The 23,110-nt window shown below is 50.2% G+C and overlaps 10 protein-coding genes across 10 annotated transcripts; 2 read left to right on the plus strand and 8 right to left on the minus strand.

Moving 5' to 3' along the window:
* Positions 1-2,152: 2,152 nt before the first annotated feature.
* N7487_003510 (uncharacterized protein) lies at positions 2,153-3,051 on the minus strand (the record flags this gene model as incomplete). Its single annotated transcript, XM_056871257.1, has 3 exons — positions 2,153-2,449; positions 2,512-2,748; positions 2,806-3,051. The coding sequence occupies 3 exons, from the start codon at positions 3,049-3,051 to the stop codon at positions 2,153-2,155; spliced, it is 780 nt and encodes a 259-aa protein (XP_056728977.1).
* A 383-nt stretch (positions 3,052-3,434) lies between these two features.
* On the minus strand, positions 3,435-7,475 carry N7487_003511 (uncharacterized protein; the record flags this gene model as incomplete). The annotated part of the gene is made up of 3 exons (XM_056871258.1): positions 3,435-4,838; positions 4,888-6,472; positions 6,556-7,475. 3 exons carry the CDS (start codon positions 7,473-7,475, stop codon positions 3,435-3,437), a joined length of 3,909 nt encoding a protein of 1,302 aa, XP_056728978.1.
* A 35-nt stretch (positions 7,476-7,510) lies between these two features.
* Positions 7,511-8,863, minus strand: N7487_003512 (uncharacterized protein; the record flags this gene model as incomplete). The annotated part of the gene is made up of 1 exon (XM_056871259.1): positions 7,511-8,863. The coding sequence occupies one exon, from the start codon at positions 8,861-8,863 to the stop codon at positions 7,511-7,513; it is 1,353 nt and encodes a 450-aa protein (XP_056728979.1).
* A 256-nt stretch (positions 8,864-9,119) lies between these two features.
* N7487_003513 (uncharacterized protein) lies at positions 9,120-10,448 on the plus strand (the record flags this gene model as incomplete). Its single annotated transcript, XM_056871260.1, has 1 exon — positions 9,120-10,448. The coding sequence occupies one exon, from the start codon at positions 9,120-9,122 to the stop codon at positions 10,446-10,448; it is 1,329 nt and encodes a 442-aa protein (XP_056728980.1).
* Positions 10,449-10,591: 143 nt separating this feature from the next.
* On the minus strand, positions 10,592-10,954 carry N7487_003514 (uncharacterized protein; the record flags this gene model as incomplete). The annotated part of the gene is made up of 1 exon (XM_056871261.1): positions 10,592-10,954. One exon carries the CDS (start codon positions 10,952-10,954, stop codon positions 10,592-10,594), a length of 363 nt encoding a protein of 120 aa, XP_056728981.1.
* Positions 10,955-11,695: 741 nt separating this feature from the next.
* N7487_003515 (uncharacterized protein) lies at positions 11,696-12,550 on the minus strand (the record flags this gene model as incomplete). The annotated part of the gene is made up of 3 exons (XM_056871262.1): positions 11,696-12,010; positions 12,107-12,286; positions 12,344-12,550. 3 exons carry the CDS (start codon positions 12,548-12,550, stop codon positions 11,696-11,698), a joined length of 702 nt encoding a protein of 233 aa, XP_056728982.1.
* Positions 12,551-13,334: 784 nt separating this feature from the next.
* N7487_003516 (uncharacterized protein) lies at positions 13,335-14,030 on the plus strand (the record flags this gene model as incomplete). The annotated part of the gene is made up of 1 exon (XM_056871263.1): positions 13,335-14,030. The coding sequence occupies one exon, from the start codon at positions 13,335-13,337 to the stop codon at positions 14,028-14,030; it is 696 nt and encodes a 231-aa protein (XP_056728983.1).
* A 798-nt stretch (positions 14,031-14,828) lies between these two features.
* Positions 14,829-15,095, minus strand: N7487_003517 (uncharacterized protein; the record flags this gene model as incomplete). The annotated part of the gene is made up of 1 exon (XM_056871264.1): positions 14,829-15,095. One exon carries the CDS (start codon positions 15,093-15,095, stop codon positions 14,829-14,831), a length of 267 nt encoding a protein of 88 aa, XP_056728984.1.
* Positions 15,096-17,441: 2,346 nt separating this feature from the next.
* On the minus strand, positions 17,442-18,857 carry N7487_003518 (uncharacterized protein; the record flags this gene model as incomplete). Its single annotated transcript, XM_056871265.1, has 1 exon — positions 17,442-18,857. One exon carries the CDS (start codon positions 18,855-18,857, stop codon positions 17,442-17,444), a length of 1,416 nt encoding a protein of 471 aa, XP_056728985.1.
* Positions 18,858-20,485: 1,628 nt separating this feature from the next.
* Positions 20,486-20,995, minus strand: N7487_003519 (uncharacterized protein; the record flags this gene model as incomplete). Its single annotated transcript, XM_056871266.1, has 1 exon — positions 20,486-20,995. The coding sequence occupies one exon, from the start codon at positions 20,993-20,995 to the stop codon at positions 20,486-20,488; it is 510 nt and encodes a 169-aa protein (XP_056728986.1).
* Between the last annotated feature and the right edge of the window lie 2,115 nt (positions 20,996-23,110).

The raw sequence follows: 23,110 nt of genomic DNA on the forward strand, positions 1-23,110 counted from the left end.
AACCCTAAACCCTAAACCCTAAACCCTAAACCTAAACCTAAACCCGAAAAACCCTGAAACCCGAAAAACCCTGAAACCCGCGACGTCCCAACCACACATGCCCCACGGTATCGCGTCTTGGGGCCGCCTTAATCCTGGGAAACTCCGATAACGGTTACACGGCTTTAAACCTCGGGAACTTCGATAACGGTTACACGGCTGTGATCCTTGGGAACTCCAATAACCGTCAAATACCTCCAAATAAAACCACTCGTACCTCGTCTACGCAATGCTATGAACTTTTCTAACTATACCACTATCAACTTCGTTAAAAATAACCCTACTTTTTATCAAGCTTATATCAAACCCTGAACATCCAGTCTCCCCACTATGTCTAAGCTTGATCAATGTCATATCAACACGCCATCGTCACTCTATCCAATATATATCAACCATATATCAACACACTATCATCACTATATCCAATATATATCGACCCTGCCTCACTACTATATCCAATTTTTCTCTAATATATATCAACACACCATCATCACTCTACCCAATCTTTCTCTAATATATATCAACACGCCATACTCCCTACCTAAATTTTCTCCAACATATATCCAACTCAAAAAAAACCCTAATTTAAATCCCTAAGCTTTTCTCTTCCATCCAACCTATATTAATAAAACCCTAAACCTTCATCGAAATCATATCCTAATTCTCTCCAACCTACCCCTACTTCCACCTTATAATCTAACCCTAATGAACCTAAACTAAAATTTATCCTAGTTCGTTATATCACCCATCTAGATCTTAGCCACCACCACTCCCACCCTATATGATATCACCACATTGCCTTATATCTTGGTAATATGGGCCCGAGCCGATGATCACCACGCTTTATACTTCCATTCCTAAAATCAACCTGCCTACCCAATTATAATCTCACCATCAAATGCGAAGTCTGCTACCAACCTAACACAAAACCCTACAATTCTGAATGTCCACCCACTCGATCCCATCCGAAGCAAGTCCGACTAATCCGAATCATTACGACGAAACGATACCCGACGAACCGTGCCAACCAGCCCATTGCTGCTGCGCCTGATCAAGAAACTCCTACACATATAACACGTCTTCCGGAACCGAAGACCCCTATTACCGGATCCATGAGACCACTTCGGACCGCAGAACGAGATAACCCTGATCGTTCTCTATCACCATCCTCCTCTATGTGTGACCGACCGCAGGAGACTCTAACAAAGGAGCCATTCCATGACCTCGCTCGTCAATACAAAACACTGAACGTGAAGATCCAGGAACTCGAGCTCCAACTGACAGTCCTTCAAGCTCAACCCCTAAGATCCAACCTCCGGATCGAGAACCTGAAAATCGAACGGAATGACGCTATGGCTCATCGTGACATTGCACGTCGACATCGCGGACATCTCGCCAACCAGCTCCGGAACCGAACCCCCACTGGCACACCCATCGTAGACGCTACTGCGAACCGAAAGACTACGAAGATGCCTGACCCTCCGATCCTCCGCGACGGTAAACAAGTCCGATGTGAAACCTGGGAGACCGTGGTCCGACAGACACTTGAAGCGAATGCAGACCATTACCCGCTGCCCGTTCATCGCAAGCTCTGTGTACGGAGTCGTTGCGAAGGAAAGCCTCGGCTCTCGATCGCACCACGAATAACTTCCGACTCGAGCAACCCCTACGTCGACGCCGAAGACATCATGGTCCACCTGAAAACCGGGTGTGCGAATCCGAACCGACGTGCCGAGGCCTACGCTGCATATCGTAAACTAATCATGAAGCCGAAGGACGACTTCCCCGATTTCCTCGCCGAGTTCATACTGCTCGCTGAAGAGGCTGCGGTCCTCGAAGAAACCCGGAAATGGGTGTTGTACTCGAAACTGCCATACCGACTACAGTGTCGGGTTGGGTGGGCAGTCAATCAGGATACTATGACCGTTGAGAACTTCTCTCAGACCTGCCAGAGTATCTCTCGAATTTGATTGTAGTGGGCCTGAGGACTAAATGATGGGACTGGGTTATATCGGCTTATAGTAGAAGACTATGTCAGGAAGAAAATCCCACTGCACTATTCATATCATTCGGAATTATTCCTAGCCAGGACCACACGACAGACTACCCACTATCACTGAAAACCATGGGGAAACGCAGGGAGTATCCGATCCGGAAAGCGGCCAAGGAAGCCTGCATAATCGTTCTGGTGGATAGTGCCTCGAACACCATCCTCGACGTGGCGAGTGACACTCTGCCGGAAGCTGCGAATTGCACCATACCAATTGTGGACATGGTCTTCCGTGTCAATGGACTTATGCTTCGAGAGGGAGAAATCTGCAAATCTCTCAGGACTGCCGTCAAGCTCGATCGCGCAGGGGATAGGCTGGCGACTGAGCAGCCAGTTCCGGTAGTGGGCACGACGAGCCCGCTGGTATCAAGCAATAAAAGGTTAGCAAGAAGAGCTTGGAAAATAGGACGTAAGAACCATACCGAGCAACCGCTATAGATTCCATGCTCGTCAATGTGATTCTGGGCCAGCAGACGAAAGGACTGGCAAAGGTTGGCAATCTTGGCCCCCAGCTGCGCGAGGACCCGGCCAGGCAAGATCCAGTTACGCTCAAACCCGTCGAAATATGGCCGTGTGGGGTCATAGGATCCCCACATCAGGTTCACCCAGGCGATCAGGGAGAGCAACTCGTAACGGTGGCCTTCGATCCCAGCAGGAACCTAAGAGGGAGACCGGGAGTCAGCAAAGAGATCGTGGATTCAATGCGGTGATACTACCTGCTCGCAATTCCGACCCTCCTGGGCACAGTTCTGGCAGTCATTGGAGTTACCGGAGTCCTGAACACAGCGAAACTCAAAACGAGACCCGAAACCATGCTCGGCCCCTGCCTGGATCCAGTTTATAACATTGAGCTGGACGCATGTGAGGCAAAAGAGGAACTGCCGGACCGAGGTGGAGAGTTGCGCACGAACGTGCTGGCCGGAGGGGTTGCTGTCGCCGGGGGCGCGACGACGCTCAGACATGATTGCTGAGGATGAAAAGTACAAAGGGACGTGGCGTCACTTGCGACGAAAGGGGATGAAAAGGGCGATAAGCACACTAAGAGGTGGCGTTAAGGACAAGGCAAAGGTGAGGAGCACACTCAGAGATGGCGTCAAGGATAAGGCAAAGGTGAGGAGCACACTCAGAGATGGCCTCAAAGGACAAGGCAAAGGTGAGGAGCACACTCAGAGATAGCGTCAAGGACAAGAAAAAGGTGATGAAAGGCAGGTCCGTTTACTCTCAGAAGGCTTCTTTTTGCCGAAGAAATCTACACGGAAGGCTGGCCATAAACACACGAGAACGCGTGAAAGGTTACTTATTCCTTATATCGACTCTCATATAGTACTTAATTTGCTAGAGTTGCTTAGATCCGTGCCTCCTTCTCCCCAGCCTTCTGCCACTGTACTCGCAACCAAATAAAATCCCTACACAGCATATTGAAGCCGGTGGTATAGTCTACCATCCCCAGATAATCACACATCGTATCGCGGTTGTGGGGATCAATGGTCTCGCCATACGAATGGCCTGTCAACCGCTGCACGATCCCCTCAAGCCATCGATCTCGGATACTGCGTGCGGCGACACGACTGCCTGTCCGAGCTGTTAGTCGTGCCGGCTGGGTCCGGTGCGCCATCATCGCTACCATCGAGAACACCATCCCTCGGTACTTACACTCCGTGATTGTACCAGGGAAGTGTCCAGGGTCACACGTCCGTCGTGGCATATAGCACTTGAAACATGCTGTGCCAGGTACGAGCTTGACATGACCACGTCGGGACGTCCACCACTCCTTGGCCGCTTGGTTCCCTGGGTTAGGGCACCGCCAGAGATCGTGGGAGACCTGCTCTAGCTCCATCCCATCCTGCGTACAGAACCAGCACTGCTGACCCCACCGGATGACCTCCGCGATCAGGGTCTCGCTGGCAGGGGATCCGGAGTGATCCGTGTACCGGACCTTGGACGGGGTACGCTCGATGCGCGGTGGGGTGGACCGAGGCGTGGAATGCCCTGGAGGGTGCGCGAGGACGGGCGTTCGTGGGACATACGGTCGCTTGGTTGCCGGCGGGAGACTGGACGAGCTCTGGCCTGTCTTGTATATATCGCGAGCAGTGCAGAAAACGGCCGGGGGATCTGTGACAGTAAAGTCATGGGAGATCGGTCGAGCGCGTTTCCCAGATGGTGTGTGGGGACTGAGGTGGCTCACGTCACGGGGAGAGTTCCGCGGCGGTAGAATCGCTGGAGTGGTGGGCGAACGTGCAGCGGCAAGACTGGCTATCCGAGGAGGACTCATCGCCTTAGCACGGAACCGCTCGTCCAGCAGCATCTGTTCGCCAACCGCAATGTCGGCTTCAATCTGCAACCGCTCGGCCTCTTCGTGCTCCTGTGCAAGCTGGGCCACATGGTCATCGTCCACGGCAGGATCAGGGGGAAAGTCTTCAAAGAGGTCCACGTAGCAGTCAATGTCGATATCATCCGGCGCCTCGTCATCCAATGGATCGTCCTCTAGCCACCGACAACCGTGGTAGGAGGGACTGCGTTCGGTCGCACTAGATAACCCACTGGGTTCAGACGTCCAAAAGTCCGTATCGATGGACTGGGTGGACGGACTGTATGCGGTGGTACGAAGATCCCGAACCGTTCTCTTCTTATCGACGCTATCCGGATCCTCTGGGTCTGGCTCGCATCGGTCACACCGCCGCTCGAGACGACCAGCAGCTCCGTCTCCACATCGCTGGCGGGAGTATCCATCCACACAGCCGTCGAGGTACTGGTCCAGGATATACCGTCGACAGTCCCCAGCAGCACAGTCCACAAACCGCCCAACCCGCTCGAACTCGGCCACGCTGCCCCCCCTGCTGGATACGCGGGGCTCCAACTGGTTGGATGATGATGGCCTCACTGGGTAACCCATCCCGTCCGGCGCGGCCACTCTCCTGTGCGTACTCGAGGAGGGAGTAGGGAGCGCCAAGGTGGATGATGCAGCGGATATCGGGGATGTCAACCCCCATACCAAGTGCACTGGTGGCAGTGATCACCGAGGTCTCACCAGTACGGAACCGTTCGAGTATAGCGGCCTTGGCATTCTGGGAGCTGTGGTATCCATCACACTCGAGCACTTCTGCAAGTGCGTTGACGGCAGATACGGAGTTTGCATACACCAGCACCTTGCCTGGCAGACTATCGCGGACCTTTTGCTGGATGAAATCAATCACCTCGGGCGCCTGTGCCGGGCGGTTCCCGTACTGATACTGCCGCTCGACCACTGGCTGGTACATACGATACGCAACGTTCGGCCGCGATGTCCGGTCGCGGAAAAGATGTACGTCTTTACGCTGCGTACGAATCCGCATGAACAGCTCGTCTTCGACTTCAGGGGGAAGCGTCGCGGTGAGGTACACCATCGGGACCTGGAACTTGGTCAGACGCCCCAGTCGCGCCAGGTCGGGTCGAAAGTGCTTCTGATTGTTCAGGATGACATGGCACTCGTCAATCACGATCCGGTCGAGGCGGTAGAGCGCCTTGGTGCGGTTAAGGAATGCAAAAAAGTCTTCCGTCAGCGCTGACTCCGGCGTTACCAGCACAATCGACGCACTGTCGACTGGTCGCCGGCTCTCCCACTCCACACTGGACAGCTGGAGTTCCTGACAGCGACGGTGGATATCCCCTCGGAGTGCCAGCAGGGGAACCACAACCACCGTGGTCCCACGGGAGCAGATCCACGCCGGCAGCATAAAGAGAAGGCTCTTGCCACCACCAGTGGGCATAACGGCGATCACAGGACTCCGTCCCTCCTGGATGGCCTCGAGAGCAGGACCCTGCATACCACGGAACCGCGCCTGCTCATCTCCGGTCATATCACGGAGTTGGTTTTCCAACGACGCCTCTCGGAACTGGAGCTGCCAGTACTCCCGATTCTGCTGCGCCTCCACCTGCCACGGCGAGTGTGGGCCGAGTGGCCTCTTTTCGTCTCGGTGGGCCGTGGCAGATGGGAACAGGAGCCATCGGTGGAGGTCCTCGCTGACAACACGGAAGATCTGCCGTCGATACGCCGTCGTGCCAGGCTGCTCGTTGATCAGGCGGCCGTAGGTCGTGCCAGCCACGTTGGACGAGTGTCCGGCCTGCATGTCGGAGGCGTGTGCCAGCCACTCGGGCAATCCCATGCCGCTCTCGTCGTCTGGATCATCCGGTTCATCCTGTCCACTATCCTGGGCTTGGACCGATTGATGCACAGCACGGAGGAAACGGCGACTGATCGCGGTACAGATGTCACGCCATGCGCTCGGTGTGAGGGACTGTCCCTGGAGATCGTGGAAGCTGGCCATCTTGAGCTGATCCCGCAGTCGGTCACGGTTCCAGCTCTTGCCAGTGTAGTCTGGTGGCCATAAGAACGCACGGCGATCACTGTACAAGGTTAGGGATGCGGTCGTGATGGATTGGACAGGGCTTACCGTAGGTGATCCTGCTGGCCTCGCTCGGCTCGATACTCCTGGAGCTTTTCCACAAACGGCAGAACCAGCCAGAGATACCAGACGACCAACTCGCCGACCTCCCGGGGTAGGTACCGATGGATGACCTTAACGTCGTTCGACGCGTAGAATCCCTTGTGGTACTTGGTCACAAACGTGACCATCCCATCCTCGATGAACAGATCGCGAATCCCTCCACCAGGGGTATTGCGGTGTCGGATACTGAGGAGCTCCCGGCCACGTGCTGGCTGGCCGCCGCAGAGGTGGACGATCACGCAGAGTTTCTCCCGGAAGCGGATCACTTTGTCGAGGTAGATGTCAATTCGCTTTGTCGTCAGCTGCCGGTCGTCGATGAACTGGCTCTGGATACTCGGTGTGTTGCGGGTGCGGAGTAACAGCCAGTTGGATCCGTCAACCGGCCACGGGGTCCGTTTGTCCTGCAGGAAATTCCATCCGTCCTTGCTCTCCACGGGGTCGTCGTACAGCTGACTCCATGGGATGGTAGGGATTGCCGCCGTACCCTCGGCCGGGGCAAAAAGGAGTTGGTCGAACAGACACTCGTGCGCGTCGCTCACCCGCCGATGGACGAACGACCGGAACTCCGTCATCGTGAAGTTCAGGTCTTTGTATAGTAGGCGATCCTCGGCCATCCAGCTGACGTGGCCCGGCACCGTACTGTTGAAGTGTACCTTGAGGCCGTACGATCGAAGGTCGAGCATCCATTGGAGAGGACTGCGGGAGCCACGTACCATGAACAGGTCGACCATATGATCGACCCACTGTGCAAAGGTACGGGTGGTTGGTGCTAGTACCGTGGCATGGCGGCCAGACGTCACGAAACTGGGGTCGTTCAGGGGACTCGCACTGTGCCAGTCGGAGATATTGCTCGGATCCTGCATCTGTTGCATCACGCTGGCGGCGTTTGGGTCGAGCAGCATGGCCGTGTGGACCACCATAAACCGAGCAATCTTGATTACCTTGGATAAAATGGGGGGAAGCTATCTGCGGTACGCCATCCACCAGGTCCGTGGCCCTGGACAGCAAGGGCACAGAGCAGCGCGCACTCGTAGTCCTGGACGTGGATCTGCTGGTTGAGGAGTTCGATGCAGAAATCCAAGCATGCACGGTCGAGCTCGGTCAGTGGACGGCTGATATCCGTGGCGTACTGCTCGCCGTCCATCGAATCGTCACTGTCGTTGGAGCACTCGCTGGCGACGTCGTCAACCCCACAATCTTCCTGCGTCTCGCAGCGGCTGAGCACGGGAGGACCGTCAGGGTCTGGTCCATGGAGGGAGAGTCCAGCCTGCCGCCAGAGGTGCTCCCATGATAGACGCTGGCGAGGGGTGAGGCGATAGGACGGGCTCTTCCATTGGTGTGGGGTCTGGGTCCGAGCGAAGAACATGAGGATCTGCTGCCACGGGAGACAGTGGCGTTGGATGTTATCCGCGTCCATATACGCCTGCAGTGGTTTGTGGGGGAGTTGATCCCGCTGCACGCGGATGGCGGCGATGCGGATGGTGTGGCCAGTGAGTGCGGTGACTCTCTGGCTACGGTGGGTGACCGCTTCCATCGCATCCCAGATGGCCGCAGCCGTCCGCTCCGCCTCGAGCTGGTCCCCACGCTCCGGTCGTCGTACGCACTGGATCAGGTCGTCTGGGTCCGATCCCTGGAGATACTCCGCCCACTGGGTACGGCGGAGCCATGGGTTGGCCTCGTCAGCCTGGGCGGGATCGATATCGCGGTTATCGGTGGCCGGATCGCCAAGTGCGGCCAGGCGGTCGAACTGCGTATAGAGCGGATCCAGTGTCGTCGGGTGGGTGTCTTGGACGCTGCGCTTGGCTGGCTGGGCCTCGATCATCACATAATGCGATCCAGTTCCCGAGGTGAATACCTTCTGGCATACCACCTGCGTGGTGGGCTGTGCGGTGCTAGGGACGCCGTTCTCAAGGAGCGCCGGATGGTGGAGGCGCCAGTGCTTCCTCATTGTCTGCGGAGTTCGTGCGATATACCGGCACATATCGACCGAGCCGGCGTTCTGGGCTGCCTGGTAGTCGATATCCTGGATGGTGCACATCAGAGCGTCTGGGTACTCGGCGATCCCGGCAATGGGCATAGGGAGACTGGCTGGCGGGATATAGGAGTCGCACTCGGCCGCTCGGTCCCACTGTTGGACCCGACTGGCGATCTGCTGGCGGACGGCAGGGCTGAGCTTCTTATGCTGGTGGTTGAGGTGACCATTGGTCTCTTTGGGCCGAACTCCGATTTTACATTGCGAACAGACGACCACCGGGTGGTGTTGAGGTGGTATAAATGGATTCTCGGCCATAGTCGGGGATTTGAGGGTGAGCGAAGATATGTCGGTGAATAGGGATGCATGGGGATATATATATTAATTTCCTCCACCATATCGGCTGCATATCCAGTTGCTTTTTTGGATTCATGGTAGGAGCATACCAGATAGGGCTGTGAAGATGACCTATCACCTATATACTATCTGTCACCCCGTTCTCAAAAGAAAAAGTCTAGACACGTCTCATACAGATAGAATTGGTTTTGGGACGTATCGAGCGGCATAAAATGAAATGCGATCGCCAGCAGTCTGTGGAAATCATCTTGGACCTGTCAAGCTACCGGCTGAAACGGGGTATAATATAGCGGCAACACCCACCTCCGTTGGCCGTAAATCGAATCCCCCTGCCGCTGTACGGCTCACCCATGTCAGGATGCCTCCCGAGCGGCGGATTGTCATGGAAAAGTCCAAAGATATAAAGCGACGACACCAGAGAAGCAAACCGTTCCGGTTTACACCCGCGCAGATCGCCCGGATGGACCGCGAGGATCAGCGCGAGGCTCGGGCGAAGCAGATTCGGGAGAAAGACGCGAGACGAATCGCGAATAAAAAGAAAAAAGCCGACGCAGAAGCCAAGGCGCGTACAGAGCGGAGGGCGCGGGGGATCCCAGACCCGAATACCCGTGTGCCGTCCAGTCAGCCACTACTCCTAAAGTTCTTCAACGCTAGCGCCAGACGTGATCGGTCGCCGGAGCCGGTTGAATCGAGCAGATTCGTGGCTGATATAGACCTGCCAGACGGAGCGATTCTCAGTACCGATCGGGTGGTACTTGGCGGGGCCGCTGACTGGGATTGTTTTGATTTGTGGACCGATAGAATCGACGGTGGCGGCCCCGATCTAAAACCGCAGAGGGATCTTGGTAACAATTTAATTGTGATTGGATCTTCATCGGATCCCAATCCAGCGCGAGGCAACGATCCGGGCTGTGGCGCAGGAAAAACATTACCTGGATGTGATGGTACCGATGTGGAGACTGCGTGTGAGACTGGGTATGAGACATACCGAGATGTTACTATAGGGGATATGGAAGAGGCCGGTGAATCATGCTGGCGTTCAAGTCCGCCGGTGTGGGACTTGGATGTGCTCGCGTCTCATATGGCGCCTTCTGCAGGGTTGGGTATTTCTGCTTCTACCGAAGAAGGCGAGATCACGATAGCAGTACAGAGTCCTAGTCAATTGTCCTGCAGTCGACAATCGCCTAGGACTCTGCACTGTATCCCACCATCATCGCCTGTCGTGTCGGCCCAGCGTATATCTCCGGATAGCCAGTCGCCGGTCGCTTCCTGCCAGTATGGAAGCTCGCATTTTGCTTCCTCCCAGTTCGACCCGACCGATTTCCTCTTGGCTGAGGCAACCGTACCTGTTCAACCAGCGATCCGACCGGATAGTACTTGTATTGGCGGATGGGTTGACGACGGAGTTCGGAGGAGGCAGTCTGTGGCTTCGAGTGAATTGTTTTATGATGATACTGCAGGTTGGATGGAGGATATATTTGTCAATACTCACGGTCATCCTTTCAGTGACGATCGACCAGATGTCTATCTTACGCAACTGCCTTGATGATGTTGAGTCGGTTCTAGACTCTAGGTAGGATGGGAGGGGACATGGATGTTGGTGGGATACGATAATCTGCCTCTTTGTTTACGGCATTGGTGCATAGACTCTGCCGGGCGGTATCTACTGCGGAGTTACGGGGAAGAATACTATCTTTTTATCTCATGGAGGGAGACCATTATAGATTCGAGTATATTTCGTATCGATTGAATCTGTCTTGCTGTTCCTAATCTCCAGTAGAAATCAACAATATCAAAGGGAATTGATTGTTCAACGCATTGGAGATCGCATCGAAGGTTCTCGTTCCATTGCGCCCATTGAACGTCCTGGAAAAGGTCTCGAACGGCGACAACCAGCTCTCCGATGGCGGTGACCACTTCCTTGGCGGCCGTAACAATCTCCTTCACCTTGTCGAGGAAGTCCTTGGCGACGACGACAACGCCCAAGACTCCCAGCAGGACGTCCTTGGTGGCGGCGAGGAGTGCGACGGCTTCAGCCATGGAGTCGGACATCTCCGGGAGAGGCTTAGAAGACAGTCAGTCTAGCAACGTCGAGGATAGGGTGGGCCACTCACCATCGCAAACACGATGGTGGGCCCAGACGAGAGTAGATCGGGTGGAGTAAGGTTTGAGCAGGTGAGACTCTGGTAGCAACGGGATCAGTATCTGCAACAGCAATCGGAGTGGTGGGGCTTACCTTGAGTGGAGCTTTCGAACGTGGGTAGGAGTGTGGCAGGTGGTAAGTAAGAGGAGGGAATTGGAGTAGAATATGTAGGTGAGGGATTCCGCGCGCGCAATGGAAAACTCTGTCAATAATGAGCGAGCGCGCGTACCATCAGTCGGGGATCGCGCAATAGAAAACTCTGTCAATAATGAGCGCGCGTGCTATCAATGGAGGATACGCACGCAGTGCAAAATTGACAATAATAAGCGTGTATGCCATCAATAGGGGATCGCGCGCAGTAGAAAACTGTCAATAATGAACGCGCGCACTGTCAATGATAATATATAATGTTGACTCGGGTTTATCACATAGAGTATGGCCCACGTGGTATTGACGGGTCGGCCCGTACCGCTTGCCGTCGTATTCGAACCCTGCGTCAACCTATGACGGTATACTGGGCTGTATACACACTCGGCTGCAAGCTTGCAGTTTATCTAAGGCTTTTTCATTGTGTGATGAAAACTGTCATTGCATTCGGCATCTTCACTATCGATCAATCCACTTGTCATGACCGTCTACCGGTGGTCTGTCTATCCTCGGCGAAGATCACGTTCCAGGAACGGGGCTAGGCGCCTCCACTGGCTGCTGGAACGCTCGTCCTCGTCCTTATCTTCCGACCCATCCCCAAAGTTCTCGTCAAATTCGTCGATCAGATCGCATATGCGATTCATAAAGGCAAGCTGGTTACGCTGGAAGGATCGTGCAATGTTCAATGACCGTCGCACCCCGGGGTGGGCGAATGAGCGGGCGTAAAGAATGCCGGGGTATCCGGTGTGGGGTCTCGCACTGATCTGGCTGTACTCATCTGGTATCCGACCTCGGGCCTCGAAGAAGCGGGTGCGGTACTGGCGCATAGTATTCTCGAGCGGCTTGGTTAGTATGTTGATATTTGACGGGTGGATGTATTCTACTCATAGGTGTGATATCGGTGGGAGACACACGCCATATACGCCGGTGTGCGGTGACCACGTGGACAAAGTCTTGGACGAGGGACCGGATCCTGAGGGCGACCGCGCGAAGGAGTTCGGGTTCGTAGGGGGTCCGGTATTCTGCCAGAGCATGTTTGTGTACTGGACTAGACCCAGGAGCTCACACAACATATAGGCGCAGCCAGGAGGGACCTAGGAGATGAAGATGTTAGCGTGACGTGACGGGGATGTGATCTGGTCAATATATACTGCGTGGATAGCGAGGTATTCCCGCTCGTTGGCCTCGTAATAGCGATATCTCACGGGACAGAACGCAGTATCCATATTCCACGAGTCGAGCTGCTGGTTGAGGTAGGGGATACATGGGAGACTTGGCATTGTAGTGGTGTCAGGAGTAGGAAATTCGAGGACGGCTGTTGGGCGCTCATCTTGTGGACTGGTGCTTGTTGAAGCCATAGTGAGGTGGGAGAGTGAGGGATTTGTGGTACGAGGAAAGTGTCTCGACGTGGAAGCTGGTCGATGCTGGCCTGCAGACACTGGGTTAGCATATAGGATATGAATGCTCGTTGAAACTGACCTTATCGTACTGATGCACAGTGTAGGAAGTGGATCCTCGTCGAGATTAACCTTCACTTACTGGCACAGTGCATAGGTTGTGGGTTCTTGTCGATGTTGGGATAGGTGCGACATCTATGGAGTGTGCAGGATATGATCGCTCCTACATTGACTGCCTGACCTCCTCTGCTTCCACTTTATAAACTTCCTTTACCCCTGTTCATAAGCAGACGCAGTACTCTCTCGCTACCTGTCCACCTCACCTATCTAACTCGCCCTGGTGTGGCCCCTCTGTTACATCATGTATAGTAAGAGGGCCGACGTGATTGATACGTGAATATCTGAACTTCATCGTACATCCAGGTGACCATTCCTCTACCGTCTAAGTCCTTCAGTGTGTCACATACTAATATATATCTCAACACCTCCAGTTCAAAGCTCCATCTCACACTCCGCTTAAACCCAACTCTCTTCGACCAGTCACCTCGCACAGACTGTAAGCTCATACGGCGAAGTCTACATTCCACCATACGCTACACCGACATTGGCACTACGGATCTACATCCCGAATCCTTACATCCAAGCTCAAAGCCGACTCACTCAGTCGACCATCGAATCCTCACAGCCAAGCTCAAAGCCGACTCACTCAGTCGACCATCGAATCACCAACTCGCATCGCATCACAATGGCGTCTCCACGATTCGGCCAATCGCTAGAGAGGTTGGATAAGCCCGTTTCAACCCCTGTATCTTCCCGAGCTCCCTCCCCCGCTACCACTCACCCCAGTGGTGTCCCGTCCTCGGCTCGGAGCCACCACCGGCAGACCAATAGCCGCACATCCATTATCTCGGTCTCATCCACACGCAGCTCAGACATTGAGGAACTCCCAGCCTCACAGCCAGCTGTAGGCGATATCTCATGGGTTGCGAGATATCAGGAGGCTGCCGAAATTCCCCTCCTGGACTGCCTGAGGACTGGGTTCTCACTCGCGTTGATCAACCCGGCGCTACGATCGACAATGTTCGGTACAGAGGAGATGTGTCTACATTGTATTCTGTGTGTCGCCTTTGATGACAAGAGATCCCTGGTGTTTGAGCGGCCTTTCTGCAAGCCTGGTCCTGGAACGACCTGCCAGCGTTGTGTGGCGGGTAACTTGGCCTGCTTCCGTGCACCACAGGAGACCGCTCGGCGTTCATCTTCGGCCCTCCTAAGGGACGGACTGAAGCGTCGGCCTACTATCTCATACGACGCATGGCAGGAAGCCTGCTGTTTGATTGCGCAGAATGCTGGTGTGGAGGAAGTCGCCCTTCGCCGTCAGATGGACTGGGACAATCGAGTCTTCCGGCCACGGGAGAGAGGTGCGGCCATTCAACTAGACTAGTATCCTGGAATATGGAGACAAAGTGTGGTTCCTCGTTCTGTTCTATGATTCGTTCTGCTTTAACCTCTTCAACTATGGGGAATGTATCTGGACCCTGATGTGTTATACCCTATGCTGGTATATGCTGTGGTCCTGATCTTTGAGTTTTTATTTTTTCTTTAATCCCGGTTTGGCTACCTCGACGTACTTTTACTCGGTGGTTTCTGATTGTCTCTGCTTTATCAAAATGCATATTACCGGTGGTTTGATATTCTATATTGGGTAGTTGTATATCGTATTCTAGTTATTATAGATAATGTAGAATTTGTATATATTACCATTGGGCTTTTAATATTTATACCAATTACTATCCGAATTGACATCTACCTGACTTCGACTTAAAGCCCTAAACCCGATTAACTAGAAATTCTTCTATTTGGAGGGTATGCTACCACTCTAGAATATTGCCCCTCAAGTATAGACCCGTTGTCACCTATCTATCGACCAACCAACATGTACCGACAAAGGAAATCTTATAATATCTTAGCAAAAATAACTCTATCTTCTGCCAGCCGGTATATAACACTGTTTGTACAATAAGGATGGCTCGGTCGGAGTCACATTGGCTCGTGGTGTCGCGACTTATAACTCTGGGAGGAGACAGGTTTTCATATAGTCGATGATGATGGGACTAGCCCCAGTGCCGTGACTTCGTAAAAGTATATCCCAACCGTTGATGAGTCGCAGGATATAGTTGCAGAGATCGGTGTTGCTGTATGCGACATTGAGTGATGTAAGATAGTCCATATCGAGTAAGGCCTAGACAGATACAATGTTGTCTAGGGCGTCACATGTATCGACTGTTACCACCCGACGGTCTGTTATGGTCATAACGTTGAAGAGGAATATCAGTTCGCGTGCGAACAGACATACAGCCAGATCGGTTACGTTCGGGTAGGACAGTGGGTCGACGATGGAGAGACGTGCAGTCTGGAGTGCGTCGAGGAAGCGCAGGCGATCCTGTTCTTCGAAGATAACGATATCAGGTACCGGCGGAAGAGTCCGAGTCCGAGATACATTGTACATGTAGACATTGTCGGATGGGGGGTATGGTGTAGGTGGTAGTATAGTGCGATGCGATGGGATTTGAATTGGGAGGAATTTTATTGAATAAAAGCGCAAATTATGGGGGGTTGGTCTTTCTATTGGGGATGAACTATGCTGGGAGATTAATTGTACTAGCAGGGGTGAATTTTTAGTGGCGCTCTATCTATCGTGGTTTTTTTGTTTGGAACATACTATGCTGGGTGCTTCAATACCAACCCCTATTTACCCAAATTATTGGACGTGAGTGTTCGCCGGAAGGTCACTGTCGGAGTGATTTTGAGATTATCTCGAACTTTAACTATATAACTGCTTCTATGGACTAAGTATATACAATATATGTCGGACTTCCGGTTTTGCGACCGGTGTTGTTGTTTTTGTGAGCTGCATATCGAACTCATTATCAAAGGTAGAGCAGGCTCTGATGGTGGCTAAGAATGTCGGTATACTGATATAAGAGGCTTATACGGGTCCTCTAATAGGGGATCCGGCTATGCTCCAATCCAATGCTACAGAATCTGTTCTTACTGCTTATGTGTTCCTAGTAGAACCTCATAATCTCTAAGAGAAAATTGCTTAGCTTGGATACTATAGTATAAGATGTTTAATATTGTAGAGAGGCCTATAATTAAATCGATAACTCTGCCTGTATTTTTAAAAATTTCCTAAATTGATATTTTCTAATATTGCTTCTTGCTTCATACAACATATATCATATCGGCAGGTCGTATACGAACAGGTTCGGCTCGCGACGCTATACTTCATAATGATGATGATGATGATGATGATGATTAATTCACTAACCCGATTTAACTCGCTATTACATACATGCTGCTATGCGGAAGTAGCGTCCCTAGAGCCTCCTCTTCGACGACAAATGATAGTGCATCCCCAGTATCCAACCACCCTGTATGCAAGACTCAGTTTTCCCGAGGTGCTGCAACCTGAATTGTAAGGCGACAAACCGGCCGGCATAGTTAACTAGTGCAAACAATACAAAAGAAATTGTAAAGAAAGTCAATTCATCGCAGAGTGCCCCCCTCTCTCTGCAATACAGCTCTCACTTCGGTCACTTCTCTCACTTCGCTTCCCCTGGCTCCCCGATTCGCCGAGTCCCTGTATCACCAGGACCGCCAGTTATGCATCCTGCATCATACATCATACCCGCAAGTCGTATACAAATAGGTTCGGATCACGACGCTATGCTTCGTCGTCAGTAATAGCCGATCTCTATGTGTTTTGTTAGCGTGAGGTGATATTGCGAACTTAAACATATCACAAAAACAGTCCAGATCCCATTGCAATCAGGACAAAGGACTACTAACGATCTTGTCCGAAATGGTCCAAGGCTCTCTCTCTCTTACTATAAGAATCCCTGGGATCTTACTTCTCTCTCTCTCTCCTCTCTCTCTCTCTTCCCTATCTAAGATCTCTACTAACAATCAGGACAAAGGACCACCAACAATCACGTCCGAAATGGTCATGCGCATATGGTCTTTTTTCGTCAAAGGCTAAGCTGGAAAGGGTCAAAATCCCATTACAATCGCCATAGGAATCCTATTGAAATCGGGATATCGGGACAGACGGGTATCAACAATCAAGACAAAGTACCCCCAACAATCTTGTCCGAAATGGTCCCTTGGGTATAGACTTTTTTCTGAATGTCCGAACTTCACATACGTGACCTGTTACAGTTTTCAGACTCCTCTGCGATATTATACCTACCTTTATCTTCCATTTAAAATGGAGAGCAAAAAACTGAAGCTAAGGTAGGACGTTCCAATGCGCCAAGCTCTATACCGGGTTTTCTGATGCAACAAGAAATAGAAAGGGAACTTCTCGATGTTCCGCGACAATCTGAGAAGACGTGGAATTCATCGATTTGTTCCAGGTAAAACACTCTATATAGTGAAACTGGATGGAATCTAACCAATTGTCGGAGTTTCGATAAACTTCATAAATTGTTGACAAAAATATATTTTAGACTTTATCGACCTCTTACATGTTGATCGATACCTACACTTTTATATCCGCCCTACTTTCTGACCGCGGTTAAAAACGGATCGTGCTAGGTATGGACAATATGAGATTTATAATAATGGTACAAAAGGCGACGATAATAAAAACAGATCAAATAATTTATATAAAGTCAGAAGCACACGTATAAGAGTCAACGTAATCAGATAACAGTGGCTGGACAAAGGACAGCCTGGATCGTACAACCTGAGTATAACTAAAAGAGAGACATATACTATCTATCAAGTTGAAAAAGAAAAAGAAAATAACCAGAAAAACGCAACATATACCTATCACTTATACCCCCTCTTATCAGTTACCACCCGGCTTGACATGTATACCGCATACCGGGCAGTGCTCGGTAAACTGTGGCATTAGACTATCAAGGCAACGGGGGTGGAACCAGTGGCGGCAGTGCGGACGGAGGGAGACAACCTGATCTCCTAGCTGGACGGCCTTAGCACAAATAATACACTTGAGCTTTCCAGCATTGGTAGCAGCGACAACGCCTTCCATATCCGTAGTAAGTGGCTGCTGGTGTAGGCCGGACCGGATAAGACTCCACCCGGTCAATTGATCACCAGCACCGTCAAGTCCGGGGTTTATATCCGAGCCCTGGCCAGACTCAGATGACGAGATTGCTACATAAGGTGTGACAACTGAATAAGGGCCCTGCCAGTTAGGGGGCTGTGTGACACCTTGTGGAACTGTAGGCCAGTGCAGAAGCACGCCCATACTATATTCCAATTGGGCGTCTACCGCAAGAGTAGGAAGTCCGAGTATCTGAAGCCAGAGGGGATAGACCTCACGGAAGGTCTCGTTTATATCCATAAACGAAAGGGTTGTCTCATAGATCTCGACGAGCCTCCTAAGGAAGGTGACTACGTCGTGATGGAAGCCAGTGTTGTTCGGACCGCCGCTTTGGAAGAAGGTATTCAGGAGCATCCAGAGATCCCGCGTCGCGTTGCTAACCGCTCCAGCTGCGCGGGCTCGGGCCGCTCTGTCTAGAAATGGGTTTTGTGAGTCGCGGTAGAACTCTAATGATTCTCGGAGCCCTGCGAGGAGAGCGTTGCGGACTTCCGGGGTCACAGGCCGGATATTAGGGGCGGCACGTTGACAATCGGCCGCGATAGAAGACAGCTGTGCCCGAAAGCTTCCGACCACCTGGCTATGGTCATTTTCGTCGAGGATCGTGGGATAGTTGTGCTCATTCCAATAATGTTCGATTCGTTCAGATAACTCCCAACGAAGGGTAACACCCAGTCGGTAGAGTACCAGTGAGGTAGTCCTAAGGTGTGGGTTTAGGGCAAGAGCAGCCCATGCGCTAATGAGACTTAGAGCGTGCTCCCGTAGATTGGCTGGGTCATAGGAGTCGCGTACTGCATGGATACGCCGTATATCCGCTACCGTCTCTGCACCCACAATGCGGTTGCGAGCCCTGATTATTGTCTCAAAAAGGTCCCAAAGTTGGGCGATAAGGTTGCTAACCTCGGAAAGCGGGGTATTGGTATTTAGGACGAAAGCGCGGGTGGCTAAGAGTCCTCGACGATACCCAGCATTCCAATCCTGCGGAGGCCCTATAAGATTGGGCTCTTCGGGTATGGATGGGAAGCCGTTAATAAACCCTAGATACCGTGTAGTGATCCGATGGTATTCGTCCCTCCAGGCTGTCGCTCGAGTGAGGCGGGGAAGTACTGGTGGTTGACTTAAAGCGCGTTTGGGAGGCATGATTGGAGTCTTGAAAGCAGGTAGTTAAGAAAATGTAGAGTTAGGAAGATTTGGCTTAGATACTCCTATAATATATAGGAGGTCGAAACCAATTTGCACTCGAACTTAGGTTTACAAGCTGGCGCTATATTGCTTTGTATACTATTCTATGCTTTATTGAAGTACTGGGTAGAGTTTCTGTAAGTGTAGAATACCGCGAGTAGTATTCTTAGGATACTAGACTAGTTTCTAATTTAACTTGTACATTGGTATGTTTCATTTTCTTTAAAGGACGAAATAAATAGCAAATGGTTCTAAGGTCCTTAAGACTAGGAGGCTTCTATTTTGGTCTACTCTTAGAAGTTCAATCCTTGAAATAACATGGTGGACAAAGACCCGGGCTAGGAATGGTGTAAAGGTGCCAATTGGCTTTGGGTTTAAGGATAGATATGGTTTGCACCACGAGTTTCATTGTTACTGTTCATGGTTGCAACGGGGAAGACTTTACTTCTTTGATATTGCATCGTCTTGGTCTAAATCCCTGGCCAGCTTTCGATTACTTATTGGGTTGTAACTATATCCTGATACTCAATACGATCTTTATGATTGGTTGAGGTATGATTGTTTGTTATATGGTATAGATGATAAACTATGTGTATGAAGGATTACTCTGCTTAGGGGCTTACGTCCAAAGAAACTTGCGGTTTTATCTTTTTTAGTCTTTTCACGAAAATAACCTGGCTAGGCTTAGGTATGGCCCGATGGCTATACACCCAAAGAAACTCGGAGTGTTGTCTTTGTTTGGCTTTCTCGCGAAAATAAACCTGGCTGCAACATGGCATGGCTTGGTGGCTTTACGTCCAAAGAAACTCGCATTCCAGCTTTTTTTAGTTTTGCACGAAAGAAATCTCGACTGTAGTATAGTAGCGCTCAATAGCGATCAATCAATCAAAGTGCAATTAACCTGTTACAGTCTAGCCAGTTACGTATGACTATGCATACGCTTCTTCTAACCGAAGCAAGAACACGAAACCAAGCCCTGAACTGGAGGCGCTTAGTGCTTCTATATAGGTGCCGAAGCAAGTGGTCTTACTGCTAGTGCTTAATATATAGAAGTTGATAAACTTACAGACTTAAGTTGGAGAGAGAATGAAAAAATTGACATTTAGCAAACGATTTTAAAATCCGGCCTAAAAATCAACCTTATGGGTGGAGCTGCTGCAGTATATGCCGCTGCCCGATCCATTATGTTCTGGGGTTCTACTCGCCAAGCCTAAGAACTGTTCGTCCAATTAGGTAGCCTAGAGTTATTACCCGGTCCACGTGCGGTCCCGGTCGTAACGGTAGCCCCGATAAAAAGATCTAGAGTTTTATGCTTAACAGTACCTGTCTTAAACCTTGTTTGCTTATATGGAGATGTTGGTATTAGGCTTTAAGGCTAATTAACTACCTGGAATGATTATCACCCGACTTTGGCTTATGGTTATGTATTACCAAGGTGCTGCAATTATTTTGTTCGGAGAATACTAGTATTATATTACAAGGCCTGTCAAATATGCTGATTGTCAACCTGCTAACCCACAACTCTAACATGTCCTTGAAGATATCAAAAAAAAAAAAGACTCCTATACTATGCGACCGGGCGTATATCACTGTTTGTGGAAAGGGGTTACCACTGTGAACTTCGCCTTGCGGCCTTGCCTTAAGACGTACAGCGGTGGGAGGAGACAGAGTTTCATGGTGTGGATGATGGGAGGAACGGCCCCAAAGTCGGGACTGATGAGAAGGCACGTCCAACCGTGGATGAGTCGGCCAGCATCCTCGCGGAGATTGGCGAAATCCAAGGAAGCATGGAGAGATGCAATGTCATCTAGTGCATCGAGAACATCCATTGTGACTAGGCGAAGGTTCGAGTGGGTCATAAGGTCGAAAAGGAATGTGAATTCATTGATGTATCTGTGTATGACATCGTCGGTAACGTAGGGGTGGGACTCGGGGTCTATGATGATGAGGTCCGCATCCTCGAGTGCGTCAAGAAGGGGTTTGCGATCATATTCGTCGATAATAACGATTCCAGATGCCTGTGAAAGGGTTCTGGCTCGAATGACACTGGCTATGGCGGAACGGGTGTATGGAGGGTATACTGTAGCTAGTTGCATAGTGCGGATGCTGAGGGATTTGAGTTGGGAGGAATTGAACAAATTGTAAGTGGTGTGTGTAGGGGATTCAGTTTACTGTTAGGAATGAACTGTATTAGTAGATTAATTGTGCTGGTCCAGCTGAACTTTTGGTGGCGTACTGGCTATCATATTTTCTTTGTTTGGGCTGTGTAGTTGGCTCTTGCTACATTCGGTGCTTCTAAGTTTCGGTACGGTGTCTTATTTGCCGAAATGTTTGGGTGTCGGTTTTGTGTGGAAGTAGATCAATTTTGGATGGGTCTCGAGCGAGTAGGTGACTGCATTTGTGGACTAGTAGATTATATGTTGTACTATAGTAGCTTTCGAACTGGGATAGTTGTCTTAACGCTCCCTGCTCTGCATGGTGTAGATTTGAGAGCAGCCGGATTGCTTCCTGTTCGTTCGGTGTCGATATTCCTTGATCCTTCCAGTCGAAGGTCATGGTTGGTTCATACCCCCTCTCTAGCCCTCTGGCCGGGAAGGGGCCGCAGAAGCGGAGGTATGATAGAAGAAGAAAGGTTGGTTTGTGATCGGTATTTATCAATTTAATTAAAAGTCTGTTTGGTTGTATGATACAGCAAGATATATAATGCATATACCAATGTGGTTGTACTTGATATACCGGCACTTTGTAATAGAATCAGGAATCTCTGACTTTTGTAATCGCTAGCAATTCACTTCGGCCTCACTTGACTGTGGTGTTCATATAATACTGAGTACAAAAAATTCTATATCTATTAGTTGTATGCATTAAGGAATACGAAGGTCAACATGCGTGCTGCGGCGGGTATTATCCACCGTGACGATAAGGTCTTATCTATCCGGCTGCCATAGTCGCAACTCCACCACCCCAGCAAAAAACGTCTAGATTTTCATTTATGATTCAAAGCCTTTCTACCTGGGTTCAGTATTAATGAAGCTCACAGTGGACAGTTTATATACACGTTTAGAACTTCTGAAATTTTTATATCGATCCGACGCGGTTTACAGGTAGGACCCAGGGTAGGAAAATAGCCACTTGGCTGTCTTAGTTTGTATTAACTCCCTAAAGTTTCCCATAGTAAAGGTGACCTATAAGGCATACGCTGTATTCTACACTTTCTACCTGGGTTCTATCTCTATAATTTCTACAGTATATCCTAATTCTTACTATAAAGGTGCTAGCAAAGTTACAGAGGAATTTGATCAAGTTTGTGGTAACTATTCAGGTTTTGCATTAAAGTGCTGTGGTTGGTCGGCCGCTCTCTGTCGGTCGGGTAGTCTCCACCATCGCAACTACATCAAAACTATCTCCATATTTAATAGTATACTATATAATACCTACCTGGGTTAAAGTGTTGCTACCTCGATACCAGATATATAACTATACTCTCTATAATCTGTAAAAATTTGAAAGTTGTTAGACCTCATAATAGGTCGTAACCCAGGGTAGAACGCTCTGGTCCAACCATTTGCTTTTCGCCCCACATACGCTAGCACCGTTCTGGATAATAACTTCAGCTATAGATTGCTCACCGTCCTACCTGGGTTCCGATCTTGAAATTTGGAGGACACCTAGAGAGCAGGGTTAAATATCGTCTGGCCAAGTTTCATGAACATCGAGGCTAAGCTGCGGAGTGAACCCAGCCTTGTCATTTTGCATGAATGGGAGGGTATCCACATTTGCGGGAACCAACCAGATCTAATTAAAACCGGTAAGTAATGTATTGAAACCCGCACTCAGGCTCGGTCGTCCACCCCCCATGGGATAGATAGATAGATAGATAGATTATCTTTATCTCGACTATAGTAGTATACTATAAATCTATATCTTTTAAATTAACAGATATTAATCTACTAAGTTAAATCCGTAGTCTTTATTATATAATACTATCGCTAATCTATACCGCTTAGGAAGTATTCGGAGTCTATACCCCTTTTTAAACTTAACTATAAACCCTACGATTATATAAAATTAATATAATACTTTATCTATTATACTATTTTATATCTATATTTTATATCTATATATATCCTTTAAACTTATCATATATCTAAATCTCTACTTATTAGATTTAATATTATATTCTTAATTATATTACCTATTAACCTAAATCT

This window comes from Penicillium crustosum (assembly GCF_028827405.1).
Source record: "Penicillium crustosum strain IBT 35664 chromosome Unknown utg000002l_segment0_segment0, whole genome shotgun sequence".
In the NCBI taxonomy this organism is placed as follows: domain Eukaryota; kingdom Fungi; phylum Ascomycota; class Eurotiomycetes; order Eurotiales; family Aspergillaceae; genus Penicillium; species Penicillium crustosum.